Source organism: Mizuhopecten yessoensis, unplaced genomic scaffold (assembly GCF_002113885.1).
Source record: "Mizuhopecten yessoensis strain PY_sf001 unplaced genomic scaffold, ASM211388v2 scaffold11067, whole genome shotgun sequence".
Lineage (NCBI taxonomy): Eukaryota > Metazoa > Mollusca > Bivalvia > Pectinida > Pectinidae > Mizuhopecten > Mizuhopecten yessoensis.
The window spans coordinates 658,811-674,145 of NW_018408863.1; the positions used below are offsets into that span (position 1 = coordinate 658,811).

Consider the following 15,335-nt stretch of genomic DNA (forward strand, 5'->3'; position numbering starts at 1 on the left):
GATCTGTAACCAGTTTCAATACTAGAGTTCTGTACATTACTTAACATATTTTCTGACACAAGAAAAAAATCTAAACGCGCCTGTTTAATAGGATTATTTCTCCATGTATATCTTTTACATGTTAAACAAACTGACAAAAAAAACCCAATCAAGGTTCGGCTTTGCATTTTGTTTTTATTGAATGGTATCCTCCCCCCCCCCCCCCCCCTATTTTTCACCCAAAAGTGTCAATAAAATACAGAAAAAAATAAATACATTTCCTTACCCATCTAACCATGATGCATCTCTTAATAATACTTTTGTTACTCTTTGTTTTAGTTACCCCAATGGCATGCACAGTAGCACCGCCCAGCTCGCAAAATAAGTGTCCATTTCCTGTTTGTGCTAAAAACAAACTAAGCATCCATAATTGGAAGCATTTGAAAGAGATATGCAGTGAATAGAATAATTTCGGAAAGTTATTCAAGATAATTGGAGATGTTTTGCATTTATAGACTTTGTAATATGTCACTTAACACTAATGTAATAGAAAGTAATGGTGTCTTTGTTGTTTGCGTTTAAAAGACAATTTGCAGCATTCGTATCGAGTAGCACGCTTTAGTCCAACATTCTTCATGTTGTGGGATTATATTACATACAGCCCATCGTCAAGCACAAATAACATTGCTGCACATCTTGCAAACACAACAGTTTTGGTAGATTTAATTAAAGCACATGATAAAGCACACTGGTCTTACTGTAATTGAATTTCTTTAAATGTCTCAAATTTCTCACATCCCACTGATGCGCTGGGCACAAGTACACGTGAACCAGCGTGTAACCGGTGAATTGCATGACAAAACTAATTCCTTGACAGTCGAGACATTTATAAACTAATCAAAAAGTATAAACCCCTATAATGTTTTACAGTCACGTTTTCGAGGAAAATCTATAAATCATTTTGCTTGTTTTAAAGGAAAAGGGAAATATGAGTGCAAACCTATTAGTTATATTTGAGCTATTACCAGGCAGACATGTATATGACGGGAAACCAATACCACTAGCCAGCGACTACTAACTACTGGTGCACTTCATGTCAGGATGTTACAATGTAAGTGTACAGTTGCTGGTCATTTTGGTGACGGGGTCTTGAAACTATGCAATAATTGTTATGTACTAACATACTTTTAACTAGAAAAAACTCAAACAACTGGGAAACATGTTAAGTAACATTCATAGAGTATTTCCTGAATAGGAATTATAATTAGTTCTCAATAGACGTCGGCTTGATGCCTCGAAACGGAAATGATGAGGAGATTGAGAAGAGGTTGCATTTAATAATCTAACTCTGGAAATATGGGAGGGAAATCAAAATCGAATCCTTTGCTTCTGTACGATATGTATAATTCCGGAAATGATTTTAATACCAGTATGATACGTGAAGGCTGAGAGAACAGTTCAATGCAAAAATAAAAATGAATTATTTTATGTTTGTTTTCGGATGAAACATACACTATTTACAGTTACCATGTGTATTTCTATTGGTAGCTAGTGCGTATGTTAAATCCAAATTAAATTCATCAAGTTAATTCCACAAGGACTAACTGTTCCCGTTGTGACAAGAGGTCCGACAAGGCCCTGACATACAAAACCAAGTCTAGTGCTGTATTATATCGGTGTTTAAGACTTTACAACTGTAATGAATGTACTGTAAGTAGTATTTAATGAATATAATTACAATCAAACTAAGATTCTTGGGAGTAAGATGTATAATGAATACTATAATAAAAGTCACCTCTCTCGAACGGGTGTAATGAATGAGTGACAACGGTGTGGAGGCATAACACATATCGAACCCTCTAAACCTTGAACGTTACATACATGAGTGTAGTGTTGAAACGGTTGATGCTACCCAGCCATAGCATCCCGGCTATTCCCTCTATTTTAAAATCCTCACAGATGAGCAGCTCTAAGTGATAAGCAAATACAGACTAGAGTACTGCATTGTTATCTGAAATCAATATAACCTAGTAAAAATATTATCTTGTTTCGCTACCTTCGAATATGAGATATGCGCCTATAATTAAGAAGCTTAAACTTCATTCGCGCCAACAAGATGATCAATTTAACTTATTCAGTTTTAATATTATTAGGATTATATAAAACATATTGTTCTCGTTGCCTCCTTGTTGGTTTAAATGGTCTCATAAAATGTTTGTTTAATAACATAAAAAATAATCCTTCGGTATTCGTTTTTAAATATTTCATCACGTATTCCTATAAAAGTAATTTCCGTATCTTAATTAATTTATCAAAGACAATCACTTCTTTTCAAACGGACAGCGGGATAAACTACATCAGAAGATAAACATTTCCTCTTAGAACCTTTAACGAAAAATCATATGTAAGCGTTGTACAGTGTTTAAATAATACTTAATGTTTTTCATTTTTGATTATTAATTAATTAATTATTTTGCCATACTGACGTTTTAAGCAGAGGCATGACTGAAGGAAAATGTTTTAAGTACAGTTGTGAGATCGCACAACGTAACACGATGTGCGGTGTATGCACGATGTGTGCACGGTGTGTGAACGATGTGTGCACGATATGCGAACGATAAAAAGTTGGACGACCATTGCTTTCGCACATTTGTGTGCACGATGAACGAAAGATGTGCGATAACAGTCGTGGTTGGTGTAAATTGAGGAATGCCTTAACAGTATATACGGTTTCCTGTGTAAACAAATAAACTTTGTGTCTATACTTTCTTAAAATAAGAAACAGTGTTTTCGGAATTTTTTAAACGACCTTAATCCACACATATGACATTACAACACAGTCTCGTATACAGGTAAAGAAAACCAATTCAATTTGTACATGTACCTGGACCGTAGTTTTCCCCCGACCGGGGCGCTTACGTATTTCGTCGGGTAGGGTCAGAGGGGTCCGCCAGAGGTGTGAAAACCCAGGTGAAGGGGAGCTATAGGCAAACCGAGTGCAAATAATAAATACTAAACGTAAGGTATCGCATATCAGCTCTATGTGTCAGGTACAGGCCAGGTAAAACTCCGGTCACTCATCAAATTGTTATTTACCTGTTACCTTGGAGCCAAACCCATTCAACGGTCACTGTAATGCTGTTTCTATTTCATAATACGTTAATACGTTACCACAGTCATTATAATGCATATTCCAACCTTACTTGGCTCTTTACATACGTAAATAAAGAATTTTTCCCCCCATGGGGAACCCCTGGAAAACCCACCAATCAGACGGCAGTATTCACGCACGTGATAAGACACGAAGCCATGCTTCCCACTACATAATTCCTTCAGCCGGCCGTGTTTACGGACGTGTTTTGGTGTCTACGGGTTCCAACTGCAACAGGCGTTGTTTGTACCCACACATATACGTATCCTTTAATACTATGTAACTTTATTTTGTTTTAATTTAGCGTTTTGCTTTATTTTGCGCCGTTTTGCGACCAGGTTCCGGCCACGTGTTCGCGTTTTTGCGGTTTGTTTACTTGAGATGGAGACTCCTCCTTCTCAAAGGCGCTGTCCTGGGGGTCATTTTTTTGAGGCTTCCGCCCCCCACCCTTACTGTCCTGGCTGTCGGTCTTGCTCTCTGGAGCAGCCGTGTGAAATTTGCCGTGCCTGGCAGCCGACTCCTGCCGGTGGTTCTCCCCGCCCGCGAGGGCGTGCAGGTAAGTCGGGTAGGAGGGGTAGGGGTGGGGCGAGGGCTAAGGCTAGGCCTAAGCCCTCGGAGAATACCAGCGGAATTCCGACCTCAGTTGAGTCTTCCCTGGGGTTCGTTTCGGCGGTTTCGACCCGTACCTGGGCCGTTGTGAAACAATTTGTTTCATTGGACCCGGACCTTTCTCTCACCCACCCCCCCCCTTCCGTTTTGTCGGTCGACGTGGGTGAGGGTTTGGCCTCTGTCCCGGTCACCACGGTGACTAGGGGACAGGGGGGCGGCCTCCTCTCCCAATTTGTGGTGGGAGGGCAGGTGGCCCAACATTTCCTTGGGAATGTTAAACAGGCCAGCCATGTTGTGTCCGCGGATGCTTCGGTTGGTGGCCTCCTGCCGGTCCGCTCCACTCCTGAGGGTGTTGGTGTCGGAGACCGGCCCCCGGCAGTTTTGTTTGCTCCCGGGGTTCCTTGCATCCCTGATGTAGCCCCTCGCGTGGTGAAGGCGTCTAGCACGCCGTCCACCACTGTGCAGCATTTGCTGCCCGGTCCGGTGGTAAGTGATGCCTCGGCCTCGCTAGCCCCGGCTGGATTTTACAGTGGTGTGAGCACTGGTGTAAAAACCTATTCTTCCAGCTCTATCCCTTGTGCCTCCTCCCCAGGTTTTCCTATGGTAGGTGCCAGCGCAGCTGCGTTTGGTTTTGCCGGTGCACGCTGCTCCCCTTGTGGGGCTTGTTTTACTGGCCCTACAGGTTTTGGCCCTGCTGTAGGTCAGTCTGGGTGGAGTTGGTCAGGTCAGCCAGGTGTGGCTTATGGCGGCGGGTGTGTAGGTGGCCCTAGGTTCCCTACCCCGCCCCCCNCCCCCCCCCCCCAAACCGGTCCTGCCTCCGGTTTTGGGCATCAGGTTTATCCCACCTATTTGCAGGGTGGGAATGGAGGTCATTGGGGTCAACAGGCTCCTTTTATGCTCCTCCCCAACCACCGACCGCCTATGGGCAGTCTTGGGGTTTCTCCCAGCAGGGGGCTTTTCCAGCCGCTCCCCCTCCACCCCAGGGTGGTATGGGTTTCCAGCCTGGATATGCCCCCCCCGCCTTCTTGCCTGCGGCGATGGGGCCCCCCCTCCATCCGCCACCGAGCCGTTCGCGCAAGCGTTCGCGCTCCCGGCCAGCTTCTGCTGCCGGTTCAGTCAGGCAGAGACCGCGTGATGCTAGGGCGGCTGGTCGTGCTGCGTTGGCTCGAGCTCCTATTTTGGAATTTGAGTCTACCAGTAACTTCCGCTGTCCGGTGTCAACTCCTACCTTACAGCAGGTTCCAGGGTCTTGTGGTCCTGCTCCTGCTGTTCCTCAGGGACTATCGATTGCCCCGATAGTTCCCTCGGGTAGGTCACGTTCTCTTTCCCCTCCTCGCACCCCTCCCCGGAGGGCGACGTTGATGGAGGTGGATTCGGCGGGTGCCTCTCCTAGTGATGAGAGGGACGTTCTTCGGGGCTCTCCTGGTTGCTCCAATTTTACGGAGACTCGGGATGAGGATAGAGTCGGCGAGTTTACTGACTCTGATTTAGAGTCGTTGGATTCGTCTGGGTTGGACTCAGAAGGCCCTTCTGATGTGTCCCAATCCCGGCCCCGAGATGCTGATCCGGTGCCTCCAGAGGTTTCGGCTTCATTTCGCACTTTACGTGCAGAAGTTATGAAGCTTCTGGGGGACGGGGTTTGCCCACGCCCTTCCACGGATTCGGCCGTCCCGGAGCGCACTTCGCTCCTTCAGAGCATGTTGCCTCCCCTAGCATCTGCCTCCTCGGCCTCNTCGAGCTGCGTATGAGTCGGCAGGGGATCAGTCCTTGCGGGTGTCAGGGGTTAGGGCTCATGAGGTTCGCGCTTTAGCTACTTCGTGGGCCTTATTTAATGGTTCTTCTTACGCTGAGGTCATGACAGCTGCTGTTTGGAGGGGTCATTCTACGTTTACGGAGTTCTATCTCCGATCTTTGTCGGGACAGTCTGACGGATTGTATTCTTTGGGCCCTCTTGTGGCTGCCCAGTCCGTTGTCTGTCCTCCCTCTTCTTTTGCATAAGCCTCATTATGTCTTCTCCGCGTGATCCGGAACGCTGGTCGTAATCAGGCTTTGTGTCACAAAAGGAAAGGGTATTTTGAATTTTTCCTCCGGGGGTATGGGTCCTATTGTTGGAACCCTTCATCGCTCCACGGAGACACCACTGCGGTAAGTCGAATTCGCATTATAATGACTGTGGTAACGTATTTTGAAATAGAATTGAGGTTTCTCTTGTGAAACCAATTTCTATTATAAATACTTACCACAGTCATTAGGTGAGTTCCCTCCCAGCCTCCCCTTGTCTCCTTGGCTCTCACGTTTTTGGGCTTTGGAATTATGAAGTGGGAAGCATGGCTTCGTGTCTTATCACGTGCGTGAATACTGCCGTCTGATTGGTGGGTTTTCCAGGGGTTCCCCATGGGAGGAAAAAAACTTTATTTACGTATGTAAAGAGCCAAGTAAGGTTGGAATATGCATTATAATGACTGTGGTAAGTATTTATAATAGAAATTGGTTTCACAAGAGAAACCTCAAGTTACACACATTGTAAAACTGTATATAATCTTCATGACTGTGATGATAAATTACAGTAATATATGCAGTTTTCATTATTCCATACGAGCTTTCCGTACTTTTTCCATTCCGTAATATTGATCTACAAATTGTACACAATCGCACAGTTGTGCAGAGAGAAGCGCACAACGGGGCGAACGATTGTTAAATCGCATAGTTGTGCGCACCATGTGTGGACGATGTGCGGACGGTGTGTGAACGATGTATGCACAACTGTACAATCAAAACAGAAAATATTTGGAAATACAATCAAAACAAAAAATAGTGTGAAATAAAATCTAAACAGAAAATAAGCGTAAGCATAATCGAACCAAAATGAATATTGACCAGACTGATCTTGAATTAAACTATGAACATTGGTCAGTACCAGATTATTGTGCCATGGAAACTCTGATCCTCAATTACACTTTAAACATTGATCAGTACCAGACTGTTGCGCCATGGAAACACTGACCCTCAACTATACTATGTACATTGATCAGTACCAGACTATTGTGCCATGGAAATACTAATCCTCAACTACACTAATAACATTGATCAGTACCAGGCTATTATGCCATGGAAACACTGATCCTCAACTTCACTATGAACATTGATCAGTACCAGGCTATTATGCCATGGAACACTGATCCTCAACTACACTATGAACATTTCGTTGATCAGAACCAGGATGTATAAGTTAGTTCCGTCGAAAAATTTGTCTCGACAAAATGAATTTTGATCAATAATTAATAAGCATGGTGAGTAATCCTGAAGAGTATTATCTACACTATAAACATAAGTTTCCATCCTACTGAGTAATAAGTATTTCCATGACTTACACTTGTTTAGAGTCGGTTTCATTCCTCATTTTAATGAATCGTTTCCAGATTATATTGCCTATACCATGTCTGATGCTGAATTGTGAAATTTAGATGTAAATAGTATGTTCGTAAGTCAAACAGTGTATGTGCCGCTTACTAAAAGTAGTTCATTGCAACAACTACTATGCACCCTTTCTTCAATTAATGAAAATCAAGAATATTTCGTATACCATTGCATATATAGCATGTGAGTTAATACATGCTAATGGTGTCTGATGTCATATGAAGCTACATGTAACTGTGACATACATGAATTTTTGATTTATATCTACTTCAGCCTGTTAATTTAGTAATGTATATTCTTTCGTCATTGCATTAAAATCAAAAATTAACTCAGTTATCGATATAAACCTTTTAATTTTGAATCTTTAGGTGTTTCCATTAAATTGCCTTATCATATATCTATACATTAATGTACGAATTCACCAGAAACTGTATTAGAATTTGCTTAATACCAAACATGCATATGATATATATATATATATTTTGCATTATTAAATAAGGAGGGACCAAATGTATTTTACCATAAAACTTTGCGATTATTCCACTGATATGAAAAAATATGGCATCGGACCATGGAGATTTAAAAAGCTTGAACCTTTACTTAAAATGGTAAGTACGTAAAGTGAAGTCCCTTGCACAGTATATGAAATTCTTGCACACTTCTTTTCTTTAAAAGAAATCTACAAAACATCCAAGCATATAATGATAGCATTGCAATGCAAATATCACTGCAATTTACACATCATAAGTAGGCAACAGTTATAGTCTGGTACTCTCATTTCTTTAATCTCCCTACCATTGTTTATTGTAGTTAAAGATCATTGCTTACTATCAAGTATTTCATTCATCTGTTTGCAAATGCAAATATTATGCACAATCCCATAATTATTTGTAATGATATGAATCCTATGTTCAAGTTTAATATGAGATAATACTCTATACCGGCAAATTTTCAACATTTGTCAATATAGTGTATAATCAATCTTCATCCACTGTTATTAATATGAACATTATGTTGTTAATACTTGTTCACTGTCATAACAAATTCTTCCTCATTTCGCCGGCTGGAAAGCGGTGTGCAGTATCTTGCTTGCAACACGACCATTTTAATTTTCATCATTTATCTAGATCTGTTTCATATGCAACTTAACCGAACAATAAATATTATTTTCCATATGAAATAACCTTATTGCCTTTTGTAATTATTTTATGTCATTGTTATGTTCAAACGTGGCCAACTTAAATAAATCTAATGTTTTAATAACACATACAGCACACCGATACTGATACAAAACATAATACTTGTATGCCAACAAAGTGTGGAGTTCAACAACACACCAAATTTATCTTAAAAGAAATAGAAGGACAATACTGAAACATGAACAAAATTGATTTTGAACTCGAAATTGATAACACAGGGGCGAAATATGAAATGCAGGAATTGTCCTAGGCCACGGCACTGACAACAGCAACAAGGAACTTTAATTAACACAATTCAAAACCTCAATATTTCTATTGCATCGCACAATTGGGAATTTCAGTACAGTAAGTATTCAAAATTATCCCTGCTGAGTTTTGAATAGTTTCCACTAGTCACACAAATTTCCCCGAGAAGTTGCGATTAGGACACTCCATCATCCTTCTGAACTATCTGGAGCTTTCTGGCAAGCACTAAACTAGAAAGCGACACACTGCACCTCTAAACTTTATTTAATGCATAGTTTCAGGGTTTTGTTCTTATCATGTTAAGACAAACTAACTTCCTATGGAGATAAAAGTGGAAGTCGTGCAGCATCGGTCTTTTTGTTTTGCTAATGCAATTTATTCATAGCATCAGCGACGTACATAAAGAGTATTGGCAGATAAGTACATAGATCTATATTTCGATATGTCATGTTATTAATCTGTCTCCGCGGCAACAGAAGGCCTTCTGAAAAACCCAATAACCTACTGACCATATGCCTTGGAGGCTGAGTCTTTGGGAAATAGCATGAACATAGTTAAGATCCCCGCCCCAAAACCACATGCACAATTGCTTGGCATGCAGAAACTAACACAGTCATACTATCAGAATTAACATATCAACCATTTGGCAGGCCCTGGACCTAGAGGCTTCTTTGCAATATTGGTCTCAATGAGAATATCTTGTCATGATTGCATAAATATCCAGGCGAGCGATACAGGCCCTCTGGGCCTCTTGTTTTAAATTTCAAATAAAAAGCGTCTTACGTTTGAGTGTTCCACTAACAGTTCAACAGCCTATGACGTCAAAATGGAGAGATATGTGATTGTTTCTTGGATTAATCCGTAGGTACACTGCTGTAATACTGGGGACCAGGCTAGATTCCACTAGTGTATCTCTGACACTGTTCTCGGTACACAGCTGAACTATTTATAGAGTCGGTATGTCAATCTGTTTGTCGAACTTTACACGTGTCGAAAATAATACTTGCTATCCAAGTTTAAGTAAAAGCAATCACTAAAAATACGAAGTAAGTAAATACTCATTTAATATTTTGCTTGTCGATGCAGAAAGCCAGACAAAGGAAACATTTCTGTACACTCTTTGGTCATTTCACACATTATTTTTAAAACTCATCAGGGATATGTTTACGTGTACTAAAGGTCATAAGAAATAAAAATGTCTAAAGTTATCCGAAACTATTCAGAATATTTACATCTTTAGGCTACAAAAGTCAATTCATTCTTAAACTAGTATTTCAAGTAAAAAGTTCTAGAATATATGTTTTGCTACAAGTCTACGGTAAACCTCGGGGACAAAAAGTCGCACACCAGAGTCACCCATACAGTATAGGAAAGACCATATTTATGAATATCTCTCTGAACGATGCATCTTAATTGACTTCATGTAGCTAACGTAAGTGATATAACTCTTTTAGTTTGTGTATACAATTGCCCGTGTTGGTGTTACCTACCACGTCAGATAAAGACAACGTGTGACATTCCTTTCTGATATCGTTCAAATTTGACAAAATTAGAAATGCGTTTTTCTATGACCTACCCTTGGTTCTTTTTCTGTTGACATAACAGGAGTATAAGCAGTACCATCAATTCTGTACAGAAGGTAATAGGTTTATACCAACTGTTTAAAATCATGACGCCGTCCCACTAAGTTTTTCTACTTCTGTTTCTCTCGGGAATTGAACCTAAAATACAAAGTATTCAAATAAGATAGAAATAGTAAAGACACTTAAATGTTTCACAAAATATGGGGAAATCCATAGTGTTACCTTTATAATATCGTTATTTCAATACCCAACTGATTTGTCAAGCGAGGGAACGATTAAAATTGTGTTAATGGAAGACTGTATCAGATAAATCATATAATGCTTAAGTGATTTGTCGTTAATCAAGGATTTTAGAAGACCAGCTACTGGTTATCCTAGTGGTGTCATTTCTATAGGGTTCCTGATATAACCTGCTGTTTTCTGCACCACAAAACACAGATATGTTGTCACACCATGTCATAGATGCGGTCAACGCCGAATCTTTCATACCGCACAGTCTCGATACGAGGTACTCTAAACACACTGTTATGTCTGAAAAAGGAAAATAATAGGTTCCTTCTCTATTCCCCCAAACATGATTGTTTTGTCAATTTGCACACACACATATTTTGTTTAGAACAGATTTTGAACCAAATAAGACCACAAAGAACTTTAAAAAATAGAAACATTGCTGTTTTAAAAGTAAATATAAGAATCAAAATGCATCTTTTGAACATTAATGAAATTTTTTAAATGGTTAATTTTTAGAGCTGTTTTTGACTCAGAGTATTGTATTCTCCATTATATTAACATGTACATGTAGATGATGAAGCAGTCAAAGTAGGCTTGATGGCTCAAGTATGATGTTCCTAGTAAGAGCTGTTTGTTTTTGTTTTTTGTTTGTTTGTATGTTTGATCGTTTTTGTGTTTGGCATTTTTCTATGTTCAAGCATTCAACCTTTCCTAAAAGACGACCCATTTTATTAATTCTATATTTATTGATATATTTATTTATTATTTCAACCAAAAGGAGTTATCTTGTTTAGATTGACTTCAAATGTGAAGGAATTTATCTGTCAATATTCATTTTCACTTGTACCGCCCATCTCCTCAAAAACAAAATATTCATTTTCACTTGTACCGCCCATCTCCTCAAAAACAAAATGCAATGCTCTACATAATTTTCATAAGTTGGTATACATGTTCATGTACATTATAGTACATTTGTTGAGGTAAGCTGTATTATCGCTACAGGCCATGTAAGCGGACGTGACTGTTCCTCGTTGATAATGCTATCACTTATAACGGCTTACCTACTTTCGAGTACAACATATTCTTCCTCATTTTGACAATCGGTTCAAGCACAAAGCAGACACTACCATAATTAGTTGTAAATCAAATATCGGACCGTGCTTTACACAGAAATGTATGCAACGTGAACATGTTCCTTTAGACATAATCTCCATCCCGCTTTGCATATTACGAAATGGCTAACCGCTGTTATCTGACCATCGTGCAACGGTGGATGCTACTCTCATGGAACATGGAATGCTAGTTTAAATCAAGTAAAACACTTTGAATTTAGATGATCAGTCACTTTTATTTATCATTATGTCCTGCTATAGTCGTTACAACTAAACATCTAATTCGTACAAACTGCCAGCTCTGTTATATTGCCCGAACACTTTAAAATCTCATTTTTAGGAAAAAAATAATGTCTACAGACTGCCAGCGGTTTGGTTTGGTTTAGTATTGTTTAGCGTCCTATCAACAGCTATGATCATTTAAGGACGGCTTTCTCTGTGTGTATGATGCATGCGTGTGTGTTTTGGGAGGCTGCGATATGTTCGTGTTTGTCTCCTTGTGATAGCGCGGAACTGATGTCGGCTTTATAGTGCTACCTCACTGAAACATACTGCCGAAGACAACCAGCAGGACACCCCAACCGGTCACATTATACTGACAATGGGCGAACCAGTCGTCCCACGCTTTAATTGCTGAGCTTTAAGCAGGAGAGGAAACTACCATTTTACAGACTCTGGTATGTCTCGGCCAGGGGACAGAACCCAAAGCCTTCCTCACAGGGGCGAACGCTCAACTAAAGGCCAAAAGTGAGGCAGTTTCAAGGGGGACATTAGGAAGAAGAAAGTTGTTTAGAAAAAGAGAAAAGATGAAATCCCAAATTTAATTGCCTCTAACGATCATGCAATGGGGGTAGCAGGTGCAATTATTACGCCCTAACTGCCAGCGGCATCGGTATCTTGCCTGCAGGTAATCTGCTACATAAAGACTAGTATACGCAATGAATACCAGGTTCATTTCATCGTCAGACAATGCAGCTGTTAGCTGCACATAAACAGCTATGTACAAATGTAAGTAATCGATTGTTTTAGAAACACTTGATTTATTTTACATTAAATATACTTGATATACCAGTAACAGCATTCATTATTCTGACGTGAACAGCTATGGCGCCCCGTAACACCTTACTACATACTACTCATAGGCGATAAAATATACGATGCAGATTACATAAACAAAATTCTCATCCAAATGTTCGATGGTGTAAATTCTATAAATATTTGGTGTGTTTGTTTCTAATTAAATCGTATACGACGATGCGTTTGAAAGATTTCACATAACATGCACTTTTTTATGTTTTTGTCTCGCTTCAATGGACATTTAAAAAAACCCGTTAAAGCACGCGGTCAATACGCGAGAAACTACGGTAAACGAATTGAAATAAGGAAGAATGTTTTGTACCAGAGTAAGAGTTTAAAATGTGATAAGAGAAACATCTGTATGCATGTCCTTTAACTCTGCGTGAGCGAGGAACAGTTACTTCCGCTTGGATGTCCTGTTACCCTGATCTCGATTACTTCAAAATATGCACGTTTTTCTAACAATTTAACAGGATTCTTATATACATCACTTCATGTTTTAGGAAAGAAAATGTATTTGTATGGGGTGGTAGTGGTGTATGTGTGTGAATGTGTCACAAAATTGTATAATTTAAAGATATTCTAGAGCATATGTTTGGTTAAGGACTAATGTTACCGTACACATAATATGTAATATCTGTATATTACGTTCGAGGTATTTACACTGAAATGTTTTGATTGTTTTACACGTAATGATACTTTCATGTAGCTTGTGTCATTAATTAATTAACCAAATTCAAATTTGAAAACATATTTTGTTTTTAATATGAAAAACTTGGTAAGGATACGTATGCATGTTATTTAGTTGCAAGGAAAAGTCAACCATTATGTTAAAATACAGTATTTCCATTCTGTCTATTATACCAGGGAGTGTTTGTTAAAGTTCTTTTCTACAAAAATACTAAACATCTATCACATGTTGCTATACATTTTAAAGACTAACAGTAACGTTTGTTCAAAGTTTGAATATTGTAACATAGAAAAAGAAATGAAAAAGATAAAATAGATTTGATAATAATAATAAACTTGTACTAAAAATCCTATAATTCACAAATGTTGTTGACAAGGAATTAAACATGAACAATGACAGAAGAAAACCTTGAAAAGGTAAGTAAGTCTAAGCCTAAAAATATCCGTTTGTTTGCATAATCTTCTATATGTAATGGAGAATACAAAACTCCGAGTTCAAACATGCATTTGTGTGAAACTCGTCCTTGCATTGATAGTCGCATATCTTTTAGTAACAACCAACATATATTCTACGTCATGTATCCTTTGTATAGTTGCCATTTGACAACAAGTACAAACTGAACAGTTAATACCTCCTACTTACTTTGAAATACAGGCTTTGACCTTTTTTTCAATTCTGTATCACCAATTCTGTATCTGTAAGGAGGCACGGTAGTCCAGTGGTAGGACGCCGGGCTCGTGACCAGAGGGTTGCGGGTTCGAGTCACGGCACGGCTCTGTGTTTTATCTTTGAGCAAGATACTTTACTCCACGTGTTTCAGTCTACTCAGCTGTACATGATTACGTGGTTGGGCAGTGCTAAAATTATTGAATGCTAGCTGTTAGCGCCGAAATGGCAGCCCCGGCTGTATGCCCAGGGAGTTGAGAAAGATATTGGCTGGTTGCAAAGGCCCTATAACCACGGATAATAATTTGTGAACCGCTTTGAGCCGATCTACGAACTTGGTTGTGATAAAGCGGTATATAAGAACCTCAAGTTATCAGCTCTCACCTGTGCTTCCCTTAATCGTATCCATTTTATCAGAGGGCTGGACCATCTTACATACCCTCTCTATAATACTCCTTACGAATGCCTCGGTAGGATCCCCTTGGTTGTATGGCTTTGACATAATTGCACTCACTTAACATTACCTTTACACAAAAAAAACTAAAAACAACTATGATCAAGATAATATGATCCCAAATCATAGCTCGTATAAACCGGAAATCTGCTTACAGCCTGAGAGCTGTAAACTAGTTTGTTAATGTCGCGAAACAGAAAAATTGGCCCTGAGCAATACATATCCAAAAGTCGGCCAATACAGGAAAATGTCTGCCAATACAGAACAAGAGGCCCAATGGGCCTGCATCGCTCACCTGTTAATAATCTAACACTTGTAATCTTAGGATTTTATAAGAACCTATTACTCATCCGAGCATGCTACAAGCCCAATATCAGTACCCTGGGCCTTTTGGTTATTGAGAAGTCGTTTGAAGATTTTACGACTTTTGACCCCTGTGACATTGAAAGTTGGTCAAGGTCATTCATTTGAATAAACTTGGTAGCCCTTCATCCGAGCATGCTACAGGCCCAATATCAGTACCCTGGGCCTTTTGGTTATTGAGAAGAAGTTGTTTAAAGATTTTAAGACATCTGACCCCAGTGACCTTGAAAGTGGGTCAATGTCATTCATTTACGACAACTTGGTAGCCCTTCATCCCAGCATGATACAGGCCCAATATCCGTACCCTGGGCCTTTTGGTTATTGAAAAGTCGTTTGAAGATTTTACGACATTTGACCCCTTTGACCTTGAAAGTGGGTCAAGGTCATTCATTTGAACTAACTTGGTAGTCCTTCATCCCAGCATGCTACAGGCCGAATATCAGTACCCTGGGTCTTTAGGTTATTGAGAAGAAATCGTTTGAAGATTTTACGACATTTGACCCCTGTGACATTGAAAGTTGGTCAAGGTCATTCATTTGAACTAACTTGGTAGTCCT

General features: G+C 39.7%; 1 protein-coding gene across 1 annotated transcript; it reads left to right on the forward strand.

Moving 5' to 3' along the window:
• The first annotated feature begins 3,511 nt into the window (after positions 1-3,511).
• Positions 3,512-5,487, forward strand: LOC110465251 (flocculation protein FLO11-like). Its single transcript, XM_021520956.1, has 2 exons — positions 3,512-4,463; positions 4,595-5,487. The coding sequence occupies exons 1-2, from the start codon at positions 3,512-3,514 to the stop codon at positions 5,485-5,487; spliced, it is 1,845 nt and encodes a 614-aa protein (XP_021376631.1).
• Positions 5,488-15,335: the final 9,848 nt, after the last annotated feature.